This window comes from Scardinius erythrophthalmus (genome assembly GCF_964197995.2).
Source record: "Scardinius erythrophthalmus genome assembly, chromosome: 12".
NCBI lineage: Eukaryota > Metazoa > Chordata > Actinopteri > Cypriniformes > Leuciscidae > Scardinius > Scardinius erythrophthalmus.
The window spans coordinates 20345533-20372922 of NC_138232.1; the positions used below are offsets into that span (position 1 = coordinate 20345533).

Here is a 27390-nt window from a genome sequence, read left to right on the forward strand (position 1 = left end):
TAGGCTTTGTCCCAAATTTTCAACAAATGGCTGAAGGAGTGATTAGGGAAACCTAATTAAAAACAGTCAAGTAAGTTGTGTTAAGTCACAACAGCAAAAATTTCACACTAAGGTATTAATTTGCAAAGTTAACAAATTATTTTTGGACAGTAATTGATTTTTGCTAGCATTTTCTTTTTCTTGAAGACGGATGGAGGTTCAGAGAATGAAGAGAGGTTCGGAAAAGGCCTAGCCCCTTCAACCGGACCCTGACCATAACCCTGAGTAATTGGTTGTGATAAAGATCTGACTCTACTTGTTCACAGCCTGGGGACTCACAAGAACCCTATTGTTTATCACTGAGTGCTCCCTGAACCTAACAGACCATCAGCAAATGCATTACAATTACATGCCCTACTCAAACAACATGTAGATACAGTGCAATGCAGTCTGTGTTTGTTCAGTTTTATGAGGTGGAATTTAATCATCCAGATCACACAGCACTTTCGTCTGTTATACATACGGGCTTTATGACTTGTGGGTAGATTTGAAGATCAAACAAATGGAGTGGCCTCGACCCTGGGGTGAATCTGTATCAGTTCGGACAAAAGCATCAAACAACCTTTGTTATTCAGAAACACCACGTCACCGTTGATCCTAGACAAGAGACTACAGTAGATAATTCAGTATCTTCAAGAACCTGAACAGAAAAGTGTGAGGGTCAAACAATCCTGACTGTCACATCCCCACATAATGTTTCCAAAAATGCCCTCAATTTCCAGATGCCTTTAATGTCACTGCAATTTTATTCTGCCTTAGGACAAAATGTGCATATTACCACGACAGCAACCCTACATTAATAAGCTATTGTGATAAATAAATAAGTAGTTTCCTAAAATGAGATGAACATAACCGGGAAAGGTCAGGAGACATGCAGAGAAGAGGGTGTTTTTTTCTTTTGTTTTCCTAAACGGTTGTCTCCGAGCGCTTTTCCAAAGGTTAAGATGACAGAAGCTCAGATGAGACGCTGAGGGTAGGTAGGAGGGGCTGGTCCCTAAGCGGGGGCCTACAGTCCCCCAAGGGTCCTCGCTGACTGAGACGCACCCTGACAGTAGGCAGCAGGACACTGGCACACCACGGGCAGCATGGGCACCATGGGGCAAATCCCCTTCTCTGTGCCTCATGCACACACACATGCACACACCTCCCAACCGTAGACAGTGTAGGGAAAAAAACAAAGACCAGAAATGAGAGGATAATTGTAGTGAAATGGCATAAAGATCGGAAATGACCGAGACGGGAAGAGTGCCAATGAGTGAAAGTTAAGGAGAGAAACAGATTGTGGCAGTGCATCATAACCCAATAAAAGAGTGCCATTACACAGCCATCGGGAACATTATGAGTCCTGTTCCAGTCTCTTCCTATTCCAGTGCCCATTCTGATGTCTAATTCTACTGTATTGTTTGATGATGGATTAGCTGACTGGATTTTCATTTGCATACCACAATTGTCGTTTTTTTTAAAAGGAGCAAAAAAAGTCACGCTGGAGTTTCTTATAAGTGGAACTACACTAGAGCAGTGGGTTGTAATCCAAAAATGAGTCGCAGGACAGCATGAAAAAACAAAAAAACAATGAGAAAATGCTTCCAGTATCTGTTGTTGTTAACATTGAAGGCTGTGACTTTACTCTGTGAATACACCTCTGTGAATACACCTCTTCTACTTGTTATACATCTGTCAAGGTTATATAACTGTCCTGATATTATAATGATGAAAAAAAGCCTCATTAAAAGAATAAGACACTTGAAAATAATAAAGCTGTAATTATTATTTTGGCATATATTTTTTTATTATTATTTATTAGAACAAAAGTGCATTGCAGTTTATATTTATTTGAAAGGGTTTTCTCCACAGAAAAGTCACACGGTCTAATCAACATGATAATTTGACTATTAAATATCATGTGCTGTGACTCCCCCAAAATTTTAATATTGATAAATTATTCATTCACAATGATATCATAAGTACTTAAAATGACTTTTTACCTTGAGTAAAAAAATAAAATCAAAATAAAAAAGATTAAGATTTGACCATGGTAGAAAAGTTGTTCAAATACATATGAAACCAACATGGATACACAGAGCACATGACTAAGAATTTGACACTTTTTAAAACTATACTTTAAGAGATGTTTCCTTTTCTTTCTTATAGACACTCTCATACAGCATGACAATATGCCAACATGCACAGGTTGCTTGAGACCCCCTCACTCTAAAAACCATGAACAAAACTATTCAAGGTAACAAAAAATACTGTACGACCCAAATTACATTAAAGGGCACCTATTATGCAAAATTCACTTTTACATGGTGTTTGAACATAAATGTGTGTTGGCAGTGTGTGAGCAAAACCACCCTAGAATGATAAAAATCCACCCAGTGTTTTTTTTACAATCTCAATAAATCATAAGCACTGTCTCAGAATGAGCTGTTCTCAGATTCGGCGCAATGTGACGTAGAATTGAGCAGGCCCCTCCCACGACTGTTGAGTGACACTTCAGTTTGAGCATAGACCCGCCCTGAGTGAGCTGTACACAGAGTCCGCCATTGTTCGACGCTTGAGCAGCTGTAGACAATAATGTTTCTCATCTTTTGTGTGATGTACAATAAACTTCACTGAACTCGTCAGTATATTTTGGTCATCATTCGGAAGGGTTTTGCTACAGCAGGCTTGTATTAGTGGATTAAAGCAGATGACAAATAAGTTATAACCATAATTAAACTAAACTATACCTGTTCTATGTCCATACAGCATATATTCTCTGGCTCTGTGGGCATTATTGTCCGACTCAGAGTCGAAATGAACACCGCAACTGAGAGTTTCTGTTCTGATATTATCAGATGAGATTGTCCTGACTGAAGCGCGAGCTCGTGAGGCTCCGCCCCCTGTGCCGTACAGCAGCAGTTAATTTGCATTTAAAGGGCACACAATAAAACAGCGCATTTTTCTGAGCCCCCCAAAAAAATACAATTTAAACATGCTGTAAAAAATGATCTGTTGGGTATTTTGAGCTAAAACTTCACATACATACTCTGGGGACATTAGAGACTTATTTTACATCTTGTGAAGAGTCATAATAGGTGCCCTTTAAATACGGGTTACATTTTTCTTTGGTGTTGGGCTAGTTCCACTTTACTTGAGCGCTAACAACAGTAAGCGAGAGAATAATATGTATCCAGAGGACATTGCATGCATCTGTGGACATTTCAAGTTCCCAAAATAGGGAATCTTGTTCCACACAACATCCTTTATGCAAGCTACACTTAATGAGATGGAATGTCAACTTGTTACACAAGGCTGATCTTACACAAGATGTCAGATAGCTTTTTGGTAATAAATAACTCCCATGCAATTATCAAGAGGTGGAATTCGTTATACGAACATTCTACAATTGTCTGCTCATTTGCATAGATTGCACCTGGGGTGCAATGCATCAAAACGGCACCCCCTCTGCCCTGCTGGTAATCACATACATATGCACATGCAGATTGGTGCCCACACATATAAATATGATTGTAAGACAAACCTTTTACACTTACACATGTTGTGTTTTACACAGAAAAAAATTGTCAAAGCTGATATAACAGGAAGCTGAGGAAAAGCATTGGTTACACTTTATTTCAGTGTTTCACTGACATTCTACTAACTATAAGTACCTTTGCAACTTCAAGTCAACTAACTCTTGTTAGAGTATTAGACTGTTAATTCAGGTGTTCGGGTTAGTAGAATACGTTCACATGTAATTGCAAAGTTACTTATAGGTGAATGTGTGTTGGGGAGCATCAAAATAAAGTGTAAGCAGATACTAAGCAGACAATCTACTAATACTCTAATGAGAGTTAGTTCACATGCAGTTGCAATGTTACTTATAGGCTAGTTAGTAGAATGTCAAAAGGGGACCATCAAAATAAAATGTTACCAAAGCATTTTATAAAAAGAAATTATCATTGAGAGGAAATAATAAAAACATAACAATAAATGTTTAAAGGTGCTGTATGAAAAAAATGGCCACTAGGAGTTAGGGTTAGGACAGCACGTTGAGTGACGCGAGTTGAATTAAAGGGTTAGTTCACCCAAAAATGAAAATTCTGTCAGTAATTACTCACCCTCATATTGTTCCAACCGCGTAAGACCTTCGTTCATCTTCGGAACACAAATTAAGATATTTTTGATGAAATCTGAGCCATGTCTGAATCCTCCATAGGCTGCTATGTGACCGAAACTTGCTGGCCCAGAAAAGTTATTAAAGAGATCGTTAATATAGTCCAAGTGACTCCAGTGGCTCAATCTTAAGTTTATAAAGCGACGAGAATACTTTTTGTGCGCAAAAACAAACAAAAATAACGACTTTATTCCACTTTTCATTTCCTTCTTTCTGGGCCTCGTAGTGTTTTTGCGCTGCGCGTCTGTGTTGTACGTCATCACGCATCACCCACATGACCGGCGTCGGCCAATAGTGAGCCTACGTGGTGACGTGTAACACGGACGCGCTGCGCAAAAACACTACGCGAACCAACTAGAGGTCCAGAGAGAAGGAAATGAATAGTGGAATAAAGTCGTTATTTTTGTTTGTTTTTGCGCACAAAAAGTATTCTCATCGCTTGATATACTTAAGATTGAGCCACTGGAGTCACTTGGACTATATTAACGATCTCTTTAATAACTTTTCTGGGCCAGCAAGTTTCGGTCACATAGCAGCCTATGGAGGATTCAGATATGGCTCAGATTTCATCAAAAATATCTTAATTTGTGTTCCGAAGATGAACGAAGGTCTTACGGGGTTGGAACAATAAGAGGGTGAGTAATTACTGACAGAATTTTCATTTTTGGGTGAACTAACCCTTTAATATGCTGGTTTGAGGTGTATACCAGTCTACTGTTATAATCATTTTATTACAGCAAAAGGCACTGATGACATCAAAAATTACCTCTCCTAAAAAAAGATATTTAAAAAAATGAATAAAGAGATGAATGTTCGTGAGCAGGTAACATTTTTTCACTGTTTGAAATAAACAAATAAATAAAAAATAATGTTACAAAAGTTTGACATAATGACATTCATTTTGTCGATTCATTTTTTTTTTTACGTTTCGGAAAGAAGTCTCACCAAGGCTGCATTTGTTTGAGGAAAAATACAGTAAAACTGTAATATTGTGAAATATTAAAATATAATATTATTACAATTATTAAAAAAACTGTTTTCTATTTCAATACATTTTAAAATGTAATTAATCTTAGTATCACATGATCCTTCAGAAATCATTCTAGTAAGCTTTTTGGTGCTCAAGTGGCATTTCTTATCTTTATCAGTGTTGAAAACAGTTCATATATTTGTGGAAACTGTGTGCATTTTTTAAGGATTCTTTGATTAACAAATTTCAAAACAACAGCATTAATGTGGAAAAATAAATCTTTTGAAATGTCTTTACTATAACTTTTGATCAATTTAATGGAACCTTACTGAATAAAAATTTTGCAGATCCCAAACACCTGAATGGTAGTGTATGCTATAACTGTTAGAAACAGTGTATTGTTCTTAATCACAGGTTTATCACCAGGATGAGATGAGCAGTGGACCAATAAAACTATAAATCTAAAAAGAATCCAAGCCATCTGATTGGATACTTTCACAGAGCCATTATACTATCCACAGCTCCTTCTGCTCTTTAATTCTACATATTTTGTTCTCTGGGTTTGATTTTGCTGTCAGTAATTTACAGGCAGTGTGATGATTCGAGAAAGGCATTCTACATCTCTCAGGTGTACATGTGGTTGTGTCTGGTTTCTTTTTCTAGTAGTTATATGCATCTAACATGGGAAATAGTATATATAGGCACTTTAAAATCATGCAAATGGAGTATTTGACAGAACAGGTTGTAGATTAGCAGTAATGTGTGCAAATGTTTTTATTGGCCTTGCTCTTAATAGAAAGGCCAATAAAATCCTTCATGGTAAACCTGGGCTTAAAACAACATTGTATTATACTTAAAAAAGCCTTTTTTTCTGGCCCAAAATATAAGGCGAGATATGTAAAGCAATGCAGTACTTTAGCCTGATGCTTCTCTCTAACAATTTAATGTGTTGTTTAAACATAAACCAATTTCCCGTTGTAAAATTACAGCTCATTACTAGTGTGGATAACGGCTGGAACAACAGTATAATGGCGTGAGAGCAAATTACCAGCCCAGCCACAATATTAATTACCAGTTCACAAGGCACATTCCTAGCTGAAAAAGTGTTTAATAAGAAAACCTATGAGCCCTATTTCCTTGATTACTAACAGCCCCAATTTTTTTTCTCAAACAAAGAAATTAAGGGGGGGGGGGGGGTTGGGGGTGGGTGTATTGAAACAATTATTGCACATATCACACAATTTAATTTCCCTCATTCTGAAAAGGCACCCACTGTGAATTTGTATCACTGTTTTCACAAATATCATAAATGTACATATCAATTGTGGAAGTCAAGCAATGTACTTTTTTTTTTTTTCATTATGGATACAGAGCAGAGCTGATCATGTTTATTTCAGGAGTTTAATGCATTATTTACAAGTCGGATGCTAATAAAAGCAGACTGCTCATTTACTAATGACTTGAAGCACCCGGAGCATTTTTCCAATTACTTATATTAAAACTGAAAAACACTCTTATAAAACCTAGCAGGAGAGAGAGAGAGAGAGAGAGAGAAAGAGAGAGAGAGAGAGAGAGAGAGAGAGAGAGAGAGAGAGAGAGAGAGAGAGAGAGAGAGAGAGAGAGAGAGAGAGAGAGAGAGAGAGAGAGAGAGAGAGAGAGAGAGAGAGAGAGAGAGAGAGAGAGAGAGAGAGAGAGAGAATAGGTGGAGAGAAAGTATGTGTATTCTGTTTTTACTTTAATTGAAACAGTACAAAGATTATTTCTCTGTATTAAATAGACAAACCTGAAGGAATAAAATACAATAAATACGATAAATGAAGGCTTGTCTTCAAATAAAGGCAAAATGAACAGCGATGCTCAGGAGCAACAGGATAAAGCTGCTTCTTTTCAAAAACACCTGGCCTCTCTTTATGACCTGTTCATTTCAGATCTTTATAAAGCGATTCAGAATCAGGCAAGAGAGTTGTCATAAGTCAGAAATGAATGTATTTTATGAACCTGTTCTCGGAGGAAAATAACACTTCAGATTAAATTTGTTTTCTTGTCAGTTGTTGACAGGACGAGCCCAGCAACTTATTACTGTTCGATCTGAAAATGGGTTTTGATATAAATTACAGTAATTTTTTTCAGTGAAAGTGAAAGACATTACAGAAATACAAATAGTGGATAGTCAGATAATCAGACATAAAAAAAGCTATTCTCTGTTATTGGATTATGGATTTGTCACATGTTTTTTTGAATCAGTGAGGAAGCATGTGAACGGTTTTGCAACCACACCGCCCAACTGGATGAAAAAAATGGGCATTTTTATTATTGTTACAGCTTTTACAGTAATGGATGCTGCTCTCATAGGTTTTATTGATTGTATGGATTTTTCTTTTTTCTCTTCAAAAAACAAAAAAACAAACAAACAAAAAACTATCTAGCTCTGAAGTTTTCAACAGAGAGCAACACAAAATGCTTCTAATTCATTCCTAAAAGATCTCAAAAGACCTTGAAGAGTGAGAAAGTTCATTTCCCATCATTATTGTAATGCAGACCGACCGATCTTTTATAACATCAGTTTATGACGCACTCACTAAATATGATACATCTCATGTGGACAGGACACAAACTGCATTATTATCAAAGTGTTATATTAGTGTTTGGCTATTTTTCCTATTTATCATTGTGTTTTTCTTTTCTTTTTTTAAAGGAGCAAAATCCACCAGGCTCATGAGCTGCATGTGTCATGTATTTCATCTAATGACTTGTCATACTGATAACATCTAAATGAGTTACCTATTAACTTCATATGCTCCACTCATTGGAAAATACAGGAAAATTAGTTAAGCTTGGCTATTGAGTTGCCACATTTATATGTATAACAAATGAACGAAGGGGAAATGCGATCAATATAGCTTTTAATTTTACACCTCATTGATCATGTCAATATCGCACACACCTTCAGCCATCTGTAGGAAAACTGACTCTTTCTAGGCTAGATTTCCAAGCTGAGTGTGTATGACTGAGTATAGGCTACTAATAATGCATATCTCCTTTAAAAGAAAAATTGCATGCGCTCATGCTCACTGCTCATGCAATATGATAATTAGGTTCTACAACACTACATAACCTACTTACATAGGCAATATACACAAACATAGACGAAAGGAACCTCATGTGATCTCATTTCCCTACAGTTGGCTTATTGCTTTACTGATTATAATGGTGAGCATACAGAAGTAAATTAAGAGTGAGATGGTAAAGGGCTGATTGAAATCTAATCAAATTGATCTCAACTTTAATCAAGCATTAGTAATGACTTCAGGCAACAGTGGCCTGCAACAAATACGGCACACACACGCACAAACACACACACACACGCACACACACACACACACACACACACACACACACACACACACACACACACACACACACACACACACACACACACACACACACACACACACACACACACACACACACACACACACACACACACACACACACACGACAGTCTGAGAAGCCATCTGGTTATAATGAAATATGAAAGGCTCGTTTAATCCAACACACTTTAAACACATACAGATAGATATGCATTGGTTGAGAAGAGCTGGAAAAATAACACAGCAGTGGTCTGGATCTCCCCTTCTCGTTCTCTGATGTCAAAAGGTAGTTGGAGTTTGCAAATGGTGTCACATGGTTTATTGTCATTTCTATAATTAGACAGACACAGATGTGCACACCTCCTGCCAACCCTGAGCCTCAATTTCTAAATTAATTTGAGTCTCCCTATCCATCTCTAAAACAGGTTGAACTGGAATAGGGAGTTTTTTTTTTTAAAAATTATTGGGAACGTTCTCACTCAGGTGTTTAGCCACAAGGCAGGTATCAACAAAGCTTGGGCGGAACTCACTTGATCAACAGGGCTTCACTAAGCAGGCCGAAGCAGATTGCAGCCGACTTGAAGAGCGAGTGTGGAGGGGGATTTTCAAAAGCAGTCATCATCCGATACACCACGTATGGCACCAGAGCCAACAGGAGAACAGCGATGGCTAGAATGGGCCAGGTCTGCCACTGAGACGCCACGGTCCGCCAGGGTGCACATCTCTGCAGCTGATACTGAAGGAGACACATACAACAAGTCTCATTAATGAAGGATAAACAGAAAGATGATTTATTAAATATCTGATTTAGTAAAATTGGCTTTTCACACTGTAAAAAATTATTTGACCAATAAGTTATGACAACATATGTTTTTACATCGCTTTAACTCATCAAAATAAGTTAAGCAATTTTCAACTTTCATAATAACACTAAAACACCAGTTCTTGCCCAAAAAAAGATTTTGATTATGAAATGGCAAAAAAAAACAACAAAAAAAAAAAAACAAGCATGTGTCGCACTTCACCAACTTTACCATCCCAAGTTGAAATCACTTAAACATCAAAGTTGATTCTACTTAAAAACGTAAACTTTTTTTTACAGTGCATATGTGACCCTGGACCACAAAACCAGTCACATGGGTAAATTTTTTGTAATTGAGATTTATACATCGCCAAATAAATAAGCTTTCCATTGAAGTATGGTTTGTTAGGATAGGCCAATATTTGAAAATCTGGAATCTGAGGGTGCAAAAAAATTTAAATAAAATTGTCCATTTATGTTCGTGCTTTTGCTGCATTCAATCACAAAAATAAATGTTTTACATATTTACGGTAGGACATTTACAAGATATATTCATGGAACATGATCTTTACTTAATATCCTAATGATTTTTGGAATAAAAGAAAAATCATTCATTTTGACCCAAGTGCATTGTTGGCTATTGCCACAAATATACTCGTGCGACTCGTGACTGGTTATGTGGTCCAAGGTCACATATACAGGTGAAGTTTGTACTTTTTTAGCATACTTTTTTACTATCCCAGCTTAATATATGTAGGCTGAAAAGAGTAAATATTGTGACTGAGGCATTTTCAAAACATTGCCCTCTTTGTTTGAACATCTTTGTTTGTGTGAATTAGATGCAGATGGGAGAATTCCTCTGGGAACAGTTGAGTGACAAAATTTCAAACATCTGGATACAAAAAGCCTCCATCTTCATTGTTGGCAATTAAAAAAAATAACTATGCATCCTAATAAAGTTCCCTTGGCCTTTGGAATTAAAATAGCCCCACACCATCACATAGCCTTCACCATACCTAGAGATTGGCATGGAGTATTTTCCATAAGATCATCTCTCAATGCAAATCAAACCAGCTATTAGGCTAAATGAAATAAAATCATGCCAATCTCTAGGTATGGTGAAGGGTATGTGATGATATGGGGCTATTTTAATCCCAAAGGCCAAGGGAACTTTATCAGGATGCATAGTATCCTGGATCCATGAAGTAACTGGCCTTTAAAAATAAAAATCTGCCTGCCTCTATGGGAATTTAACATAGGGGTGTCCAAACTTATGCACCCTGTATTTTAAGGAAGAACATTTATTTATTTACGATACATTATTCATTCACAAAGAAAATTGGTATCCAAAAGGTTGGATTTTTCCTAATTTTTTAAATTAAGGCATTAAGTTCAATTTCCAAAAGATGATTTTTTTATTCCTCTTTTTAGTCAACTTTAGCATGGGTGTCTAAACTTATGCATAGCACTGTATATATATATATATATATATATATATATATATATATATATATATATATATATATATATATATATATATATATATAACAAACTTTCAAAAAAAATGTTTTGAAAGTCAGATCAGGTCCTGATCCTTAAGAAAACAAGTGCACATATTTACCGTTTACAGTGTAAACATTCACTTTTTTTTCAAAAAAAAAAAAAAAACCTTCAATAGCTAGTTAAACAACACAATAAACTTTAATCATATCTATAATAAAATATCAGAAAAGCTTGTATAGAAGTATGCTGTTCTGTTTTCATTCCGTATTCTGAGGCCTAGTCATTAGGGCTCCACAGAAAACAAACAAGCTGCCTTTGTCAGGATAAACATCCCTCCTGACTACAGCTTGTGGCTTCACACCTGTTCTCTCCCTCTCTCCCTCTCTCCCTCTCTCTCGCCTTGGCTTCAGGCATAGAGAACTCTGTCACGGCCACACATTGCGTACGTGTGTGTGTGTGTGTGCACTCCTGCGCCCTCAGGCACTTTGTCGCTGACATTTTGTTTTATAGCCTGTTTTATTAATATTCTTGCCACTTACCAAATTAATATCCGAGTTGGTGAGAAATTTAATAACCACAAAATATTTTACAGGAAAGTATTTACTCTGAGGAAGTAGATGAATAGATCGCCACATCCTCAATTCATCTCATAAACCAAACAGAGGTTTTTCTGTAGGCCACACAGAATGCTCACCTACAGCATATTAGAACGGGTCTTTATTCCTCCAACAACTTCAAATCTCAGTCCTCATGTTTTGTTTTTGTGGATGAGGAGTAACAAATTCCCCTAGAAAAAATAAAAAAAAGCCTGACAAGCTAACCACTCCTGGTGTGATATCTGGAACAGCATTTAATTAGTGTCCCTGCCTCATCTGCAAATGCATACCGCCGCCTCACTTGTGTTAGAACAGCTATTCATTAATTAGATTCTTTGTGGCAAGTGCCACTGAACTATCTGCACTGTTTAAGGTTGCATCAAGCTGCAGTAAGTGCTTTCCTGATAGTGGGATGCATCCATCTTCATTTCTCAGCCTCTATGTTTGACTCTGCCCTTCAGCCAGATGGAGAAAGAGAGAGAGAGAGAGAGAGAGAGAGAGAGAGAGAGAGAGAGAGAGAAAGAGAGAGAGAGAGAGAGAGAGAGAGAGAAAGAGAGAGAGAGAAGGAAATAGAGCTTCAGAGGGACCTGATACGATTCATCCCAGGCAGACCCTGAACTTTCACCTGCTTTTATTTCCGCACCGAAGCTAATTAATTTACAGAGGTAAAGTGGGTGCCCACTTTTGGAGGCGTACAAGAGCTGCCATGATCATACGGCAACAAATACAAACCAACATGTGGAGCTTTGCAGGATCTCACTATGAAAAAAAAACCTCAACATCAAAGTCAAACAAATATAAACAGGCCAGATTCCTACAGCAAACAGACATGGGCCATGAGAGGAGAAGCTGTTCCACAAGCATACAGATACTTCCTGAATGGCCTTTTCTCCCTCCCTGTGGTTCAAAACTACACAGTGTACCAACACAACCCCCATGCCAACCTAATCTTCATTCAAACAACCCTCCTTCATCTGAATGTAAACACTAGATAGTCTTTACATCACAAGCTTTTCTCCTCTGGGTGTTTTGCATTGCTGTGCTCCAGGTGTAATATTGGAGTTTATTTAGTCAGGGAGGGTACATAGCATTAGTAGCACAGTTAGACTGGTTTCTACATATGGATGCATGATTGCCTGTAGTCCCACAAGAGCATTGATGGATAAATGGATTTAGGTTTGACTTGATGACGGTTTAAAGCTGCTGTTTTTAATGGGGGCTGTGTGTTTTGAGTACATTTAAGGGGGTATTTACATAACCCAAAAATAGGGGGCATTGAAAAGTGCGGGGCCTGTGAGGACCGTCATGCTTGCTAATACACTCTGGAGTTTTAATTTAGCTGATTTCCTTCACCCTCATGTACCTCTTTCCCAAAGCCAACCCCAAATTCAGTTCCTACATGTCATACGCAAACGTTTAAGTTTCTCTTTAGTTAAAAAAGAAGAAGAAGCTGTATACCAGCATACTACCCAACACTAACTTGAAGTAGCCAAGACATTGGAGCTATGAAGATATTCTTACTGACAACTCTCAATTAATTTAAAAGAAAAAGCTGCCATTCTAAAGTTTTAAAAAGTCCTGCTTTTATTTATACACTTATTGAGGTAAAGTGTCTGCCTTTGTGCTTGAGCTGAATAGATACAAGGCAATGTATTTGTAAAAAAAAAAAAAAAAAAAGAAACTATCTTTTCCGAGATAATGGACACAATTCCCAAAGTAAAGACTTCTAATGGAGGGACAGTAAAGGAAAAGAAACGCACAGGGGAAGATAAGGGTAGAGAGAATGGGTCAGTTTCTTTGTCTTAAATAATCAGAGGCAAGATGGCAGAAGGTTTTTTTTTTTTTTTTTTTTAATGGGTGAGCAATGAAATGGAGCACTACTGTGCAGCTGCTAGCCTTGTATCTCTATCCTCTCAATATGCCCCTGGACCCCTGTCATATTTGTATTTAAACAATGGCTCTATCAAGGCTAAGGAGACTAATTTTGGGTTAAAAGCACCGCAAAAGGGTCATAAGATACAGCAGGAAAATTTGATTACCCTGGAAGACCCAAAGATAAGATGCAGCATTATTGAGACAAACAGTGGAAAAGATGGGCTTGTGGGTTTCCATGTTTTTCTGTTCTTTCTGGAATAGAACTATTGGATGTAAACTGTAAAATCAATTGGCATTAGTGTTTGTTGGATGGATGGATGGATGGAATTTTGTAAATAAATAAATGATCCATACATGTATTATAAATATGTTTTTATAATACAATAATATAATAAAATGTTCCAAAAAAGGGTGAAAATAGTCACACTCTCATACAGTCACCACAATAGCAAAAATCCCTCTTTTATTGTTACAATGTACATTTTTAACCTTAATAAAGCAATTACTTTGGATGTGCATCTCATATTCAAGTGGGATAAATTCAAACCAGCTATAAGTTGATACAGATTAGCTCTCTAATGGGTAATGAATGTAAAAATTATTCTTGCAGCTTTTGATACATGACCTCTTTACATGTTATGAATACATATGTGCAATAAAGTGGAAGTAAAGGAAAAATTAACTGGGTCAGGCATCTGATTTGATAAAAGAGATGCTTTATATGTAATTAGGTATTCAAAATAGTGGTGGATAATTAAACATCATATTATCCCAAATGGTGCGAATTTGTAACATTTTTAGTAGGTAATCCAGTTTAACTGCATGGTTAGTATGCTCGTTGTAATAAATTAACTCTTGGTTAACAATCACAGACAGCATTGTGTTCATCACCTCCTAATGTTTTATGAAAATGACCTTTAGGAGCCATCCCAATCAATCAATTAGGCGACACAAGGCCTATTGGGATTATTTAAAAGCCAACATCTTGGAAGTAGGACACAATTCACATTCTTCTATGATCTATATTAATAAGGCAACCCAAATACATTTTCTACATTTGTGCATTACGTATACAGTACATGACATCATTTTTGGGACTGCATTTCACCAACACATCTATTATAAATTTGTTTCTATATTTACAAGATGTCCTCTTTGCACTAGTGCAAAAAAAAAAAAAAGTATGCAACCAAAAGAAGTCCAAACAGTACACAAGCTTTGCCGCCGATGTGGTACAACCAGCACAGATCCAATGTCATTCTAGGTACGCTGGGATTTGGAGTCTAAGGAAACTGTCACAATAACATTTTTCTCAGGGGAACTCATAATGACTGATCAAATCTACAATAGGGGCACAGTTCATCTTTAACATGCTGTAAATGATGTCGGCTGAAGAAAGGAAACAAAAAGCACAAATGGTCAAGTGAAAGGAAAGATAAAAACACCCCGGAGAGAAAGGACAGAGTTGGAAAAGAAGGATGGAGGAAAAAAGGCATGCATATATTTTGTCCTCTCCCTCCGGCTGCTGTTTTGCATAGACATTGCTGTGTTGGCGTGGGAGTGGAGGGCTCTGTTAGACCAGCATTAGCATAAGTTGATCAGAGGGCCTGTCTGAATCTGACAGGAAAGAGGATGGACCCTGAAGTGAACACTTTGTGACCACTATGATATTCAGAGAGACAACTTCACTACAGCATCAAAGACTCATTTCCTGTGGCTAAGTGAATACTGACGGTTTGCTGCGAGGTCCCACTTGCTTTAAAAGTGTGAGGTGTAAAGAAAGCACAAGAAAATTATAATAAAAATATAATATAAAGTCTTGGTAACACTTTAGTTTAGGGTCCAATTCTCACTATTAACTAGTTGCTTATCAGCATGTATATTACTAGCATATTGGCTTTATTAGTACTTATAAAGCACATATTAATGGCTTGTTCTGCATGACCAAATTCTACATCCCCTAATCTTACCCTACCTAAACTTAACAACTACCTCACTAACTATTAATAAGCAGTAAATTAGGAGTTTAATGAGGCAAAAGTCATAGTAAACAGTTAATTAATAGTGAGAATTGGACCCTAATCTAAAGTGTGACCAAAGTCTTCTGAAGACATACGATAGCTTTGTGTAACAAACAGACCAAAATTTAAGTCATTATTCACTGATAAACTTCCAATCCAGTTAGAACTTGAGAACTGGATCAGTCAGATTCGTGAACGAATCATTCAGGCTGGTTTTGTGAATCAGATCAACCTTCAATTATTCATTCATGAAATGCACACTGCTACACACCAACTCTTATGAATGCACAAGGCCAGATTTTCAGTGAATAATGCATCTGTTCCTAACACAAAGAAGTATTGTGTTCCTAACACACACCAAAAAAATAAATAATCAAAAAAAAATAATAACACAAAGTAAAAAATTATTAGGAAAACAGAATCTTATGACATTTTTGATACTTTTATGGTGTGTTTTGGAGCTTGACAGCTAATAGTCCTCATTCATTTTATTATATTAAAGAGTAGCCAGGGTATTCCTCTTCTTCTTCTTAAAAAAAAAATTGACATGGTGATAGGCAAATGATGACAACATTTTCAGTTTGGGGTGAACTATTCCTTTAAAAACATTACATGTGAGTGTTTTTCTTTCTTTCTTACAAATATACAATTGACATCTAATTCAGCAGTGCAGTAATAAAAAAATGGCAAATGACAGATAAAAATGATACTACAGTAATACAGCAGAACATTTAGATGCAGCTCAATGAGGGGAAGAAGTACGTTTTTTAAGAGTCTTTCCTTTTAAGCATTGAAGTGTTACGATCATTTTTGTTTTTATTTTCCATATTTTTGGTAAAAAAACAACAACAACAACAACTGTTCTAAGCAATTGCTTTCCATAATGATTCACAGTTCGTTAGTCAATTTAATTTATAATTGAATCGGATGGATGTGGCTCTGCCTAACTCCCTGTCTCCCAAGGATGAGAGCACATTTAAACTGTTTCATTAACACCAGGGGCCTATAGAAAAACGACCCCAGAGCGCACAGTGATGTTCCGAGCGCAAGTTGTTCTGCAAAACATACAGCGCTAATGGAACATATCCGAGTGCTGTAAAATACAACTGGGAAAAATAAATGACAAGTTTCATGACAGCTTTGCCTCTTTGGCTCACTCACAAGCAGTCTCTCATAAAAAATAAAAATAAACCTTTAGTCAAATTAATTCAACAACTGGCAGCGCCTTGCTAAGCCACCCAAAAGCACCCGAAATCTCCACCCTTTGGTGAAAACGTACCACAAATTACACATAAAAGCTAATTAATACAAAAATATCCCAACAAATGTACTACTTGCGTACAAAGGAAGCTTTATAGTCACATAACTAATTTAAGATTGCACATTTTCCAACAGCGTTTCAAAGTTTTGCTGAGGAGCAGGAGCTCGGACAGAGCCTCTGAAACGAGCTTGTGCGTTGTTTGCAACGTTCCTGAAGCATGAGAGTAGAGTCCATTAACTAATAGAGATTAAAAGCCTGATGCCTCTCCCCTTCCCTCGGATTACACTTCCAAAGCACACGGCTGATTGATGAGAACCAGCAGGCTGCCTGGAATCTCCGCTTTCATTAAGGTTTCCCTCCCTCCTTCGCTCTTTCCATCCACCCATTCCACCATCCGCTTCGCTATACCTCCGTCCATCTCAGTGGGGGAAGAGGGAGGTAAACAGATGGAGAGGTCTGGAGGAGATAAGTGGCAGCACTTTAGCATGAGCACTAGAAGGGTTCCATGCAACCAAGGGTCATTTCTGCCACCTGATGTGATCTATTCTGACATGAAAGAAGTCCACCTATATGTCATCATCTGCTTTGTGCAGGTTCTCCCATGAGCAAGACTGGAGTAATCAGAGTTCCTGGACCAAGAGGCTTGACTTTTACACTTTAAAACTGCAGAGAAATTAAATTAAATGAGTTCAATTCACTCAAATATTTCAGAAAGTTCATTGTTCCTAATAGAAAAAAAAAAAAAAGATATGTGATATGTGAACGGTTTAAATTAAGCTGAACTTAAACTGAATAAGTTGCAGTCAGACCACCATGCTCTCTATAATGAGACTTAATGATGAAATTAAGTGTTATTTTGTGTGTGTTTTCCCACAAGATTAATGTAGGTAGAGATGTGTTAGTGTTTATTGTTCTGTTATGTTGGGATTTATAGGGGTTTCTGTTGTGTTGTGTTATGTTGCTGTTTTGCAGGGATTAGTTTAGTCAACTTTTCAAATAAATTGCAATTAACATGTTTGTATAGTGCAAAATCAAAATGTAAAGTTCTGCTAACTTAATCTTTGAGTTTGTTAACTTAAAAAAACTGATTACCTCAACATTTTTTGAGTTATGCCAACTTATTAGGGTTAACCGTGTAGGTCTTATAAGGTGCCCAAAGAGTCCGCAAGATGGAAGATTTTTGGAAATAGCAGTCCGAGATGGAGATGGAGGCAACCAGGTAAGAGTGTGTGTGTTCGAGAGGGGCGGTTATGTCATTCTCAGGAGGATAAGGTGCCCTGACAAGGCAATCAGGAGTGAAGTGATTCTGCAGCCACGCAGCCTCAGTGCTCTCGTCCCTCACTCTGATGAGCTTTTGACAAATGGAGAGCAGCCGAAATTGGTTTTGTATGAGTGCTTTCAGATCTGTCTCTTAGCAGGATTATTGCCACCTGTCTTCATTGGCTACATGAGTCCGTCTATTCAGCTCACTCAAGGGTTTAGCGGCTGGTCGTTCTGGATAAAATGGCGAAATGGCTCAAAAATAAAAACCCACTAACCTTCCGTCTCAGCCTTATAACTATTAATATTCAATCCAGCCCTCCCCTCTCCGGTCTGTGCCCAGGTGACCAAATTGCAGAGGTCAACAGCGCCACTCCAAACAAATCTGTTCATCACATATCGTCCAAATGTCAACCAGAAGCTGAAACAGGAGGCTCGTGGAAGTGCGGGACCTATTACCAAAGCCCCGTCTCAAACCTTACAATCTGCTCATGCTCCTTATTAAATTAATGACAGATAGTGCATCACAATCAAGTGAACCTCCATAATCGGATAAGTTACTCAATTCAGATAATGAAAGCTGGGGGAAACTTTGTCTTGGGGACAGTGATATCTCCAGTGATCAATCAAGAAGCAGCTGCAGCACTTTAGAGATTCTCTTCTGTCTAATCATTAATACGGCAACAAAAGAGAAACTATTATTTTAAGCCTGGGAAACAGAATCAATAGTCATGATCGATAGGCAGATTCACAGACTGTGTCACATTTACAGGATGAGAGTGTTGGATTGCAGTGACTCAGCTCTGTTTTTTGTTATGTGAGTATTTCCACATCAGTGACAGGAGGGAAATAGAGGGGAAAAAATACAAATTGTTGTACAGGGAAACAACACATTTGCAGTATTAAAGGGTAGTTATTAGATCTCATAGGAAAATGTAACTGTCACGAATGGCGATTTCATATCAATTCATACATCCTAACCCCACTCCTAACCACAGCCCAAGCATACACTAAACTAGGGTGTAAGCAGATCATACGGAAATGTATGCATTCACACAAATTAGTGTGAAAAACGTAAAAAAAAAGTAACAAATTGCCATAAGATTATGTTGATTAACCTCAAATGATGTCTGGGTTTTATGCAGCTCTACACGATTTCGATTTGCAGGTGGCTCAAGGGAGATGGGTGCACCCATAGGCCCCAAGCTACAACCACCCAAAAACACCCGAAAGCTTCTCCCTTTAGCAAACATACCACAAATTACTCAAAGTCTAATTAATACAAACATATCCCTGGAAATGTACTTTTTGTGTACAGAGCAAGCTTTATAGATCGTATTCAGAGGAGCACAATGTGGTATGAAAGCGAGACTGTGAGGGATAGACTTACCGTGTTTTTAATGGCATCCGCTTTAAAAAGCTGCATAAAGCTCCTAGATCACTTAAAATTTTCCACAGCTCATGTTGTCTGGAGTTTTTTTGTCTACTGGGATTTCTTGGAAAGATATTTTTGCTGTGTTTCGTTAGCAGAACAATCCAAAAAGCACATTAAATAACATTATAACCCACTGAAGAGATGTACGTCTATCCCTAAAAGCTTCGCTTTCATTAACGTTAAAAGATTAAATATGGCACTGCTGTGAATAAGGGCTATAGCTTTATACTCTATGCAAAATCCAGTTGACCTCAGTTGAAGTGATATGTATAAACATGTGAAGATGAAAAGGACTAGTATTCACTCAAGGTTAGTCTGACACCTGTGTCAGATTTTAAGCACGGGGATTTTTTTAATTAAAAAGGAATGCCCTCATAACAAATGGGACAGGACAGATACATCAGAGATCCATTAATTAATATGCGTCAGTATGGTATGTTTGGCACAGACTGAGCTTATCAACTGTGGTGAAATGAGAGCTATTACACAACCTTAAGCTGTGGTAAAAACATCAGTTAGTGAAATGAAAGGTGCAGAGTGAAAGAGAGATACACTGTCTGTATATGAGTGTGCATATGGGTGCGTGTGTGTGTGTGTGTGTGTGTGTGTGTGTGTGTGTCTGGACCTTATAACCCCTACATTGTGGGGACAAAAGGTCCACATGAGGAAAACAGCTTATAAATCATCCTAAATGTAAAAATGAAGTTTATATATCGCAATTCAGTTTTTTCTTCTCAGAATTGTGAGATATAAACAAGCAATAACATCTGGAAACATCTGAAATCTTTGTCCTTGTGGGGACATTGTTTGGACCCCATGAGGAAAACAGCCTATAAATCAGTCATGTTTTTTTTAAATATAAAAATGCAGATCCTACCAGTAATTTTCTGTGATGGGTATGTAGGTTCAGGGGTGGGTTAGTGTAAAGGGATACAATATACAGTTTGTAAAGTATAAAAATAGTTATGTCCATGGAAAGTCCCCATAAAACATGGAAACGTGTGTGTGTGTGTGTGTGTGTGTGTGTGTGTGTGTGTGTGTGTGTGTGTGTGTGTGTGTGTGTGTGTGTGTGAGTTCAGTAACATCTCTGGTTTACATGTATAATACACTGGTTTGTTCCTTAGGCCCTTACAGTATGCCTTATGTTCCACAGAAGAAAGAACAACATGAGAGTGAGAAAATTATGACCAAATTTTCATTTTTGGGTGAACTATCCCTATAAATATGGTTTAACATGTACTGTTTTTAAACAACTAATATGAAGCTACACATTCACGGACTGAACTACATCTGACAACAAGGAAACTCTAAATGGGAATTCTATAAATGTTGCTTTGTGGAAGGGTTTTATATGTCAATTTCAAACCATAAAACAGAAGGAAATGGCCTTTTTGAAGTGATCTTTCTAGTAATTATTGTAGAACGTTTATTGCTCAGTGTCAGTGAATGAGATTTAAACTTATATATCCGTCACTACACAAGAGCCTATATACACTTCTGGCCCAAAACCTTCTGAAAAACAAAGTCTGCAAGATTTTTATTCATTCACATTCATTAAAAAAAAGAACTTACATCTGACATTTACACAAGTAAGTGGGACATCAATTATGTAAAATTAAACCAATCCCTTGTGTTTGACTTTGGATGAGTGCCTTTAAATACCTTATGGCAGTAATTTTGCAAATGATTAGGCAGATAACTCATGATGGAATGGTAATTTCAGTGATTAATACAAATAAGGGGGGATTGGTTGGAGCCATGATCTAAAAAGTCATTCTTGCATTTCATAAAAAAGGAGTCATATCATATAATTTTACTATTTAATTTAAGATTTTCACTTGTAATGTTAGTCATGGTTTCTTGCCACAAACAGTTGCAATTTATATTTACCTGACCATGAACTTCCATAATCAGGTAAATATAAATTGGTCTCTCTGACCTTTAATATTAAACAGTCTTTGCTTCTGTATCTTAAAGACCACTATATGTAACAACTCTTTGTTATGATTGGCCAACCAATCAGCATATGTTTTTCTGATGTTAGGACACAAGAATTATTCAAATGGGTGATTTCATATAATAGTTCAACTGGACTAGAAAGCCATTTACACCTATCGATGCCTACGACAAATTGCAGTGCCGACATAATAAATTCTTACAGGTTTGGAACAACTTGAGGGTGAGTAAATGATGACAGGATTTAGATTTTTAGGTGAACTCTCCCTTTAAACTATTCTGTGGGGGGCAGTCGTGGCCTAATGGTTAGAGAGTCAGACTGGTAACCCGAAAGTTCGGGTTCGATTCTCAATACCAGAAGGAAATGACTGAGGTGCCCTTGAGAAAGGCACCTAACCCCCAATCGCTCCCCAGGCGCCGCATTGAATAGCTGCCCACTGCCTCAGGTGTGTGTCCACTACTCCTAATGTGTGCGCACTAACTTTAAATAAGGGTTAAATGCAGAGGACAAATTCCGAGTATGGGTTACCATACTTGGCCTTCACATGTCACTTTCACTTATTTTAATAAAGAAATAACTGCTAAACATTAGTTTATGTTTGCTCAGGTCCATTAGATACTATTAAAGTATTTCTACTATTAAGAAATATATTAGTAGTATATTATTTGTATTTGATAGTTCATGTTAAACAATGTAGTTAACTAATATTAACAAATGGAACCTTATTGTAAAGTGTTGCCATATAATAATCACAGTGTACAGTTCAGAGTGAAAGTTACAACCTACTGTATCTACAATACATGAATATTTTCAGCAATGCTCAAGAACCCCTAACAATAATAATATTTATCACACTAAACACTCGTATTCTTCACCACAAACTACACAGATCAGTGATCACATTAATAAATAACAAAGCAAATAATGTTTAGCACAAATTTCCCTAAAGACTGTCAGCGAGCGTAATCAACTCTTTTAAGTATGTGTTGATTAAAGTAAAAATGAACTGTTTTGTCCTCAGGGATACGAGGATACGAGGCTGCCTCTTCTGTTCTCTCTCTCTTTTAACACATTCTCTTCAAACCAGAGCCCTGCATTTAGTCTTCCATAAGTATAATCATCCAGAAAATTAATAATCATTTTCGAACACCACAATGAATCACTACGCTTTGGACAATTAATAATGGAGGAATGAACCAAGATCTATAATTACAATGCTTATGATGCATATCATCAAATTTTTAATCCAACATTCCCCCGTTTAATTTAGCTCAGGTTGTTGGTCATTAGTGGCTTTTCCGGTTGACTTGAAGGTGTTTCAATCAGCAAAATCATTGCTCACCTCAAAAGCTGTATGTAGGTTGATTAATTTTGTCAAAAGAAGCCATGGGGAGTTTTTTTTCCCTCTCTCTCTTTCCCAAAATGAAAACTAAAGCAGTAGTTCTCATCTCGAAAATGTAAAATGATTCAATTTAGGTAGGCTACTTTTGTGAGTACACTCTGTGCAGCAATATTGATTATAAGATAAAATGCAGAATATTGACTTGGAATATTGATTAAAAAAAAATAAAAATCTAAAATTAATTTCAGCCTTTGAATTTCGTCAAACCAGTTAAACTGTCAACCCCCACATGAAACATGTAAATACTGAGTGAACCTTTTAACGGTTCTATTGTTGGGTGTGTCTTAAATGTTCATGCAAGCTTTAGGGCAGAACAGGCATCCGTCCCCCACGGCCTTGAAAGTACCACTCAACAAATTAATTACCATTTTTTGATGAAATATAGTTCAAGCTCGTTCTTATTTCACACAGTGAAGGGCCCTTTGCTCTTCACACAGGCAAATGGCATGGTTTTTCATTCATGCACTAGAATGACAGGATAAAAAGTATGGGGTGGCACTTCTCAAACCAACAGGTCAATGCGAAAAGTGGCCTGAGATGTTGTGTCATTTCCATAAACTCGAGAGCAAGCCCTCACATTGAGTGGATTTCTTTTCAACTCAAAATATCAGGACAATTGCAAGCTTAATAAACCCATTTACTCAACTAATCATGAAGAAGAAAAACAGTTCTTCAGGCTGGTTCAGAGGAATCCAGGAGCGATCGTTCTCAATGGACTCATTACAAATGATTGCGCACTCTTCTACAACTCCTCATTGCAGATCCATGGTCAATGACAAATAACAATGCCCACGATAAAGACAAGGAAAAATCCTTTTAAAATCTACTTTAAAGCACATATGCCACATTCTTGGTTGTGGTTTTAAAAAAGTTTTCTATAATTTTCAAGAACAATTTCAGTGTAATGACTCTAAAATTGCCATGCAGTAAAAATGAATAACAGTTTCCTCACACCATGAAATCATGTGCATGTACACATCTTAATCATTAGTTAAAAAGGGGGCTCAAAGTATTTATTTACAAATAAAATTAACTATTAATTAATAAATTACACCACACATCATTTTACAACCCAAATTATCCTTGCCTAGGCAAAAAAGGTTAAATTATCAGAAATTTTAACTTTTATTGACAAATATAATTTTTTCCAATACATTTTTTATGAGACTTTTATCTTCATCATCAAGACATCAAGACAGTTGAACCATCCTGACATGTTTGCCTTTATTTTCAAAAAAAAAAAAAAAAAAAATGAAAAAGAAGTATTCAAGTTATTGTATATACATTCCATTGTAATTTGTTTTTATTAATTGATATCCATACAAATGGCTTTTCTCAAAAGATCTTAAGCAATCATTAAACGTGTTTATGATTCATTATTAAGTTTCATTGCTATCATGTAGACGTAAATGCCAAAAGATAAAATGTCCAAGGCTTTGTTTTCGTTTTACTAATTAGATAAACTTCAGGAAAGAAGACATATGCAGTTAGCCAGTCTAGTCATAACATATGACGTATTTTTAAACACAGACACTTATGATCATTACTTCCGTACACACACACACACACACACACACACACACACACACACACACACACACACACACACACACACACACACACACACACACACACACACACACACACACACACACGTTTTAATCAGTATCTGAAGATGCCGTCTGAAAACATCTCTGCATTGAAGTGGATGAGGAACGTCCTTGAGATTTTGAGGATTTAAACAGCCTATTCTTGCAATGAGAGGAGCTTCATTAAATGAGCTAGAAAAATGTCTTTTAACATTCTGAAAAGAAAAAACGTATTTTCTCCACAGTAAAATAGTGCGTTTTCAGAGGTCCACATTCATTAGCACACAACATTATCGTACCTTCTGACAAAATGGCAAGGTAATTTGGTCGCTTCTAATGTAACAGAAAACTGATCCCCAGATTCCAACTAATGACCCGGCTACTTTTTTCCAGTAAGGCAGCAGCAACTGGCACTCAAAAGTGCATGCTAAAACTTACTGGACCTCGATGAATGACCAATTGTAGTTACAATATCAATGATATCATTGTTAAGTTTAATCTCAGATGAAATGGACGCAAGCAGCGTATTTACCAGTCCCACGAACCAGATGTTGTCTAAGCACAGGCAATCGGGGACGTATATCTCCACAACCGAAGACGATATACATTTACCTACAGAAGTGCTTTTGCAGTAAGCTCTCTCATGCATTCAAGCCCATCTGTTTGGGAGAAGTGAGCAGCGCCGTCTTTAGCCTGTGATAACATACTGCTTTGTAAAGGCTGACTTGTTTTACCATCGCTGAAATATCCTGACAAGGAGAAACGAATATGACAACTATCAGAACAACACTTCATTAGATCTGCCTTTGCTAAAATTAATCAACGGCAGGCAGAGGGCTGGGAACGCGCGTGAAAGGCAGGAACATCAAATAGAGCGCCGTCCCAAAGCCTGAGCCTTTGTAGAACTTGTTTACTCTCCCCAAGCCATTCAAAATGTCAAACTTATTTATTCTAACTTGAAGAGGCACTGCGGCCTTCTTTTTATATTTGTCAACACTGCAAGCCACAAAAAGCGTTATTTGAGGAGAGAAGGCAAGAGAGAGGGGGAACAGGAGAAAAAAGACAGACAGACAGAAATAAAGCATTCCAGATAAAATCCCTTTATTTCTCCATTTCTCTTGAGGGAAAAACCACCCTGACCACTTCATAGTTCTCGCTCTGCCATGTCAGGGCAGAGTGTTGTGCTGAAAGCACAAAAATACCAGTGCAAATCATGACCACACACAATGGGCATCTGATTTATTTAAACACCCAGTGACTCACTCAAAAACCCTTTTTTTCCCCCTTTAAGCAAACTCCTCCATGCTCTTCATCAGCGCTTAAGAACCATCAATCTAATGAATGAACATGCATAAAATGAGCTAACAAAATGATAACACTATAGAGCTGCTTTATAACGGAATCAAATTTGTTTTAGTTGACGAATTTTGCAACATTGACACTGCTGTTGAACTGGATTGAATCAACATTGAGCTGAATAACTACTGTCTTCTGTAGAGTTGCTTCACAGCTGAAATTGAATTTATTTAATAATTACTGAACTTTTCACAGTCATTGAACTGAACTGAACCAACACTGAACTGACTTGTGACAATGACTGTATTGCATTTTCTTCTTTTTTTAGAGCTGCTTTACAGAATTTGTCTCATATTTGATTATGTTTGCATCATTGGTTATTTGTATTACTGTGAATCTGCTTTGAAACAATCTGTATTGTATAAAGCGCTAGAGAAATACTTTAAAGGTGACTTGACTTGACAAAAGAGTAAATCTCACTTTGAGAATCAATCGTTCCGATCTTTTTGGTTTCATTTCGCTGCATTTGTTCGGTTCTTTTCTGTCTTACTTTGTGTCCGTGTTGAGATTTATAGCGCTCGCATCCGCTATCTGCACTGGCCACACCTTGGCAGAGACTGCGAATGGTGAGCGTTGGAGAGAGCAGGCGGAACCAATACAACGGGCCATATGCCTCAACATATGTATGCTGAGCAGCAGGATGGATGAAGGAGAAAAGGAGAGGGAGGTGGGGAGGAGATCTAGAGAAACTTGAGGAATCGAAGAGAATAAAAAGATAAATGTGAAATATGGGTGAATGAGAAAAGGAGAGAGAAAGAGATGGAGGGAGGGGGGCAGGTATGTCCTGACAGGTCTTAGCTTGTCACGCTTTGAGAGTCCTCGGCCATTAGCAGCGGCAGCTTGACAAACTCTGGCTCGTGATTTATTCTGCTAAGGCATGTTGCGAGGCTGTCGGAATTCGTCACGTTAAAATCCTAATTAAAACTGTTAATCACAGATTCCTGTTTGTTCAGCACACCGTGTGAAATGAAAAATGCATTCAAATTATTCACTAATGCTCTTTTTAGACAGGTAAGCCTGCATACCCTCAAGCGTCAATATGCACAGGAACTCTGCAAAGTTTTCACCAAAGCTTATGAACACCTTGGGGCTTGGCTTTTATAGTTTTTTTTTTTCCCTCGTTCTCATCACTTTCATCACATCTGCAGTTTTAAAATTACTTCAAACAAAATACCTTGTTTTTAGGTAAAACAAAATTCTATGTCAAAAGTGCAATGACTAAAAGCTCATGAAACAACCTTTATTTGCATGGACATAACGTATAATTGATTTTCAAGGGCCCCTCAATTAAAATACATGTAACAATGAAAATGTTTTTTTCTTCTTTTTTTTTTTTTCTTCATGTGGGCACTCTTTTTAGCTTGCCCCAGTTCGGTTTCTAAACTTTTTCTTGCTATATTAGCAAATATGCAAATTTTGGCTATATTTAAACCAGTTTAAAACAGTTCTTCATATGAATGGCTCCCTAAGCAAATCTTATATTTTTATTTCTTCTGTTTTCTATTATTATTATTTTATTATCCTCTCAAGAAGCAAACAATTTTAAGGGCACTATTATTCAGAATTTGGGGGTAGGATTTTTTTTTTATTCAGAATGACACATTAAATTGATCAAATTTGACAGTTTATATTACATTATGTAACATTATATTATATTGTTTAAATGAATGTTCTTTTAAGCTTTCTATCATGGATTCCACAAAAATATTAAGCAGCACTCTTTTTAACATTGATAATAATAAGAAATGTTAACTAAGCACCAAATGTTGCTTACCCTTCATATAATATTCT

General features: G+C 37.0%; 1 protein-coding gene across 1 annotated transcript in view; it reads right to left on the minus strand.

The window, feature by feature from the left end:
• The window catches only part of LOC308699320 (uncharacterized protein), a 134590-nt gene that overhangs the window by 9392 nt on the left and 97808 nt on the right, over positions 1–27390 (minus strand). The window contains exon 4 of the mRNA XM_081380044.1: positions 9073–9278. Coding sequence (XP_081236170.1) covers positions 9073–9278 — 206 coding nt within the window. The remainder of the gene's footprint in view (positions 1–9072; positions 9279–27390) is intronic.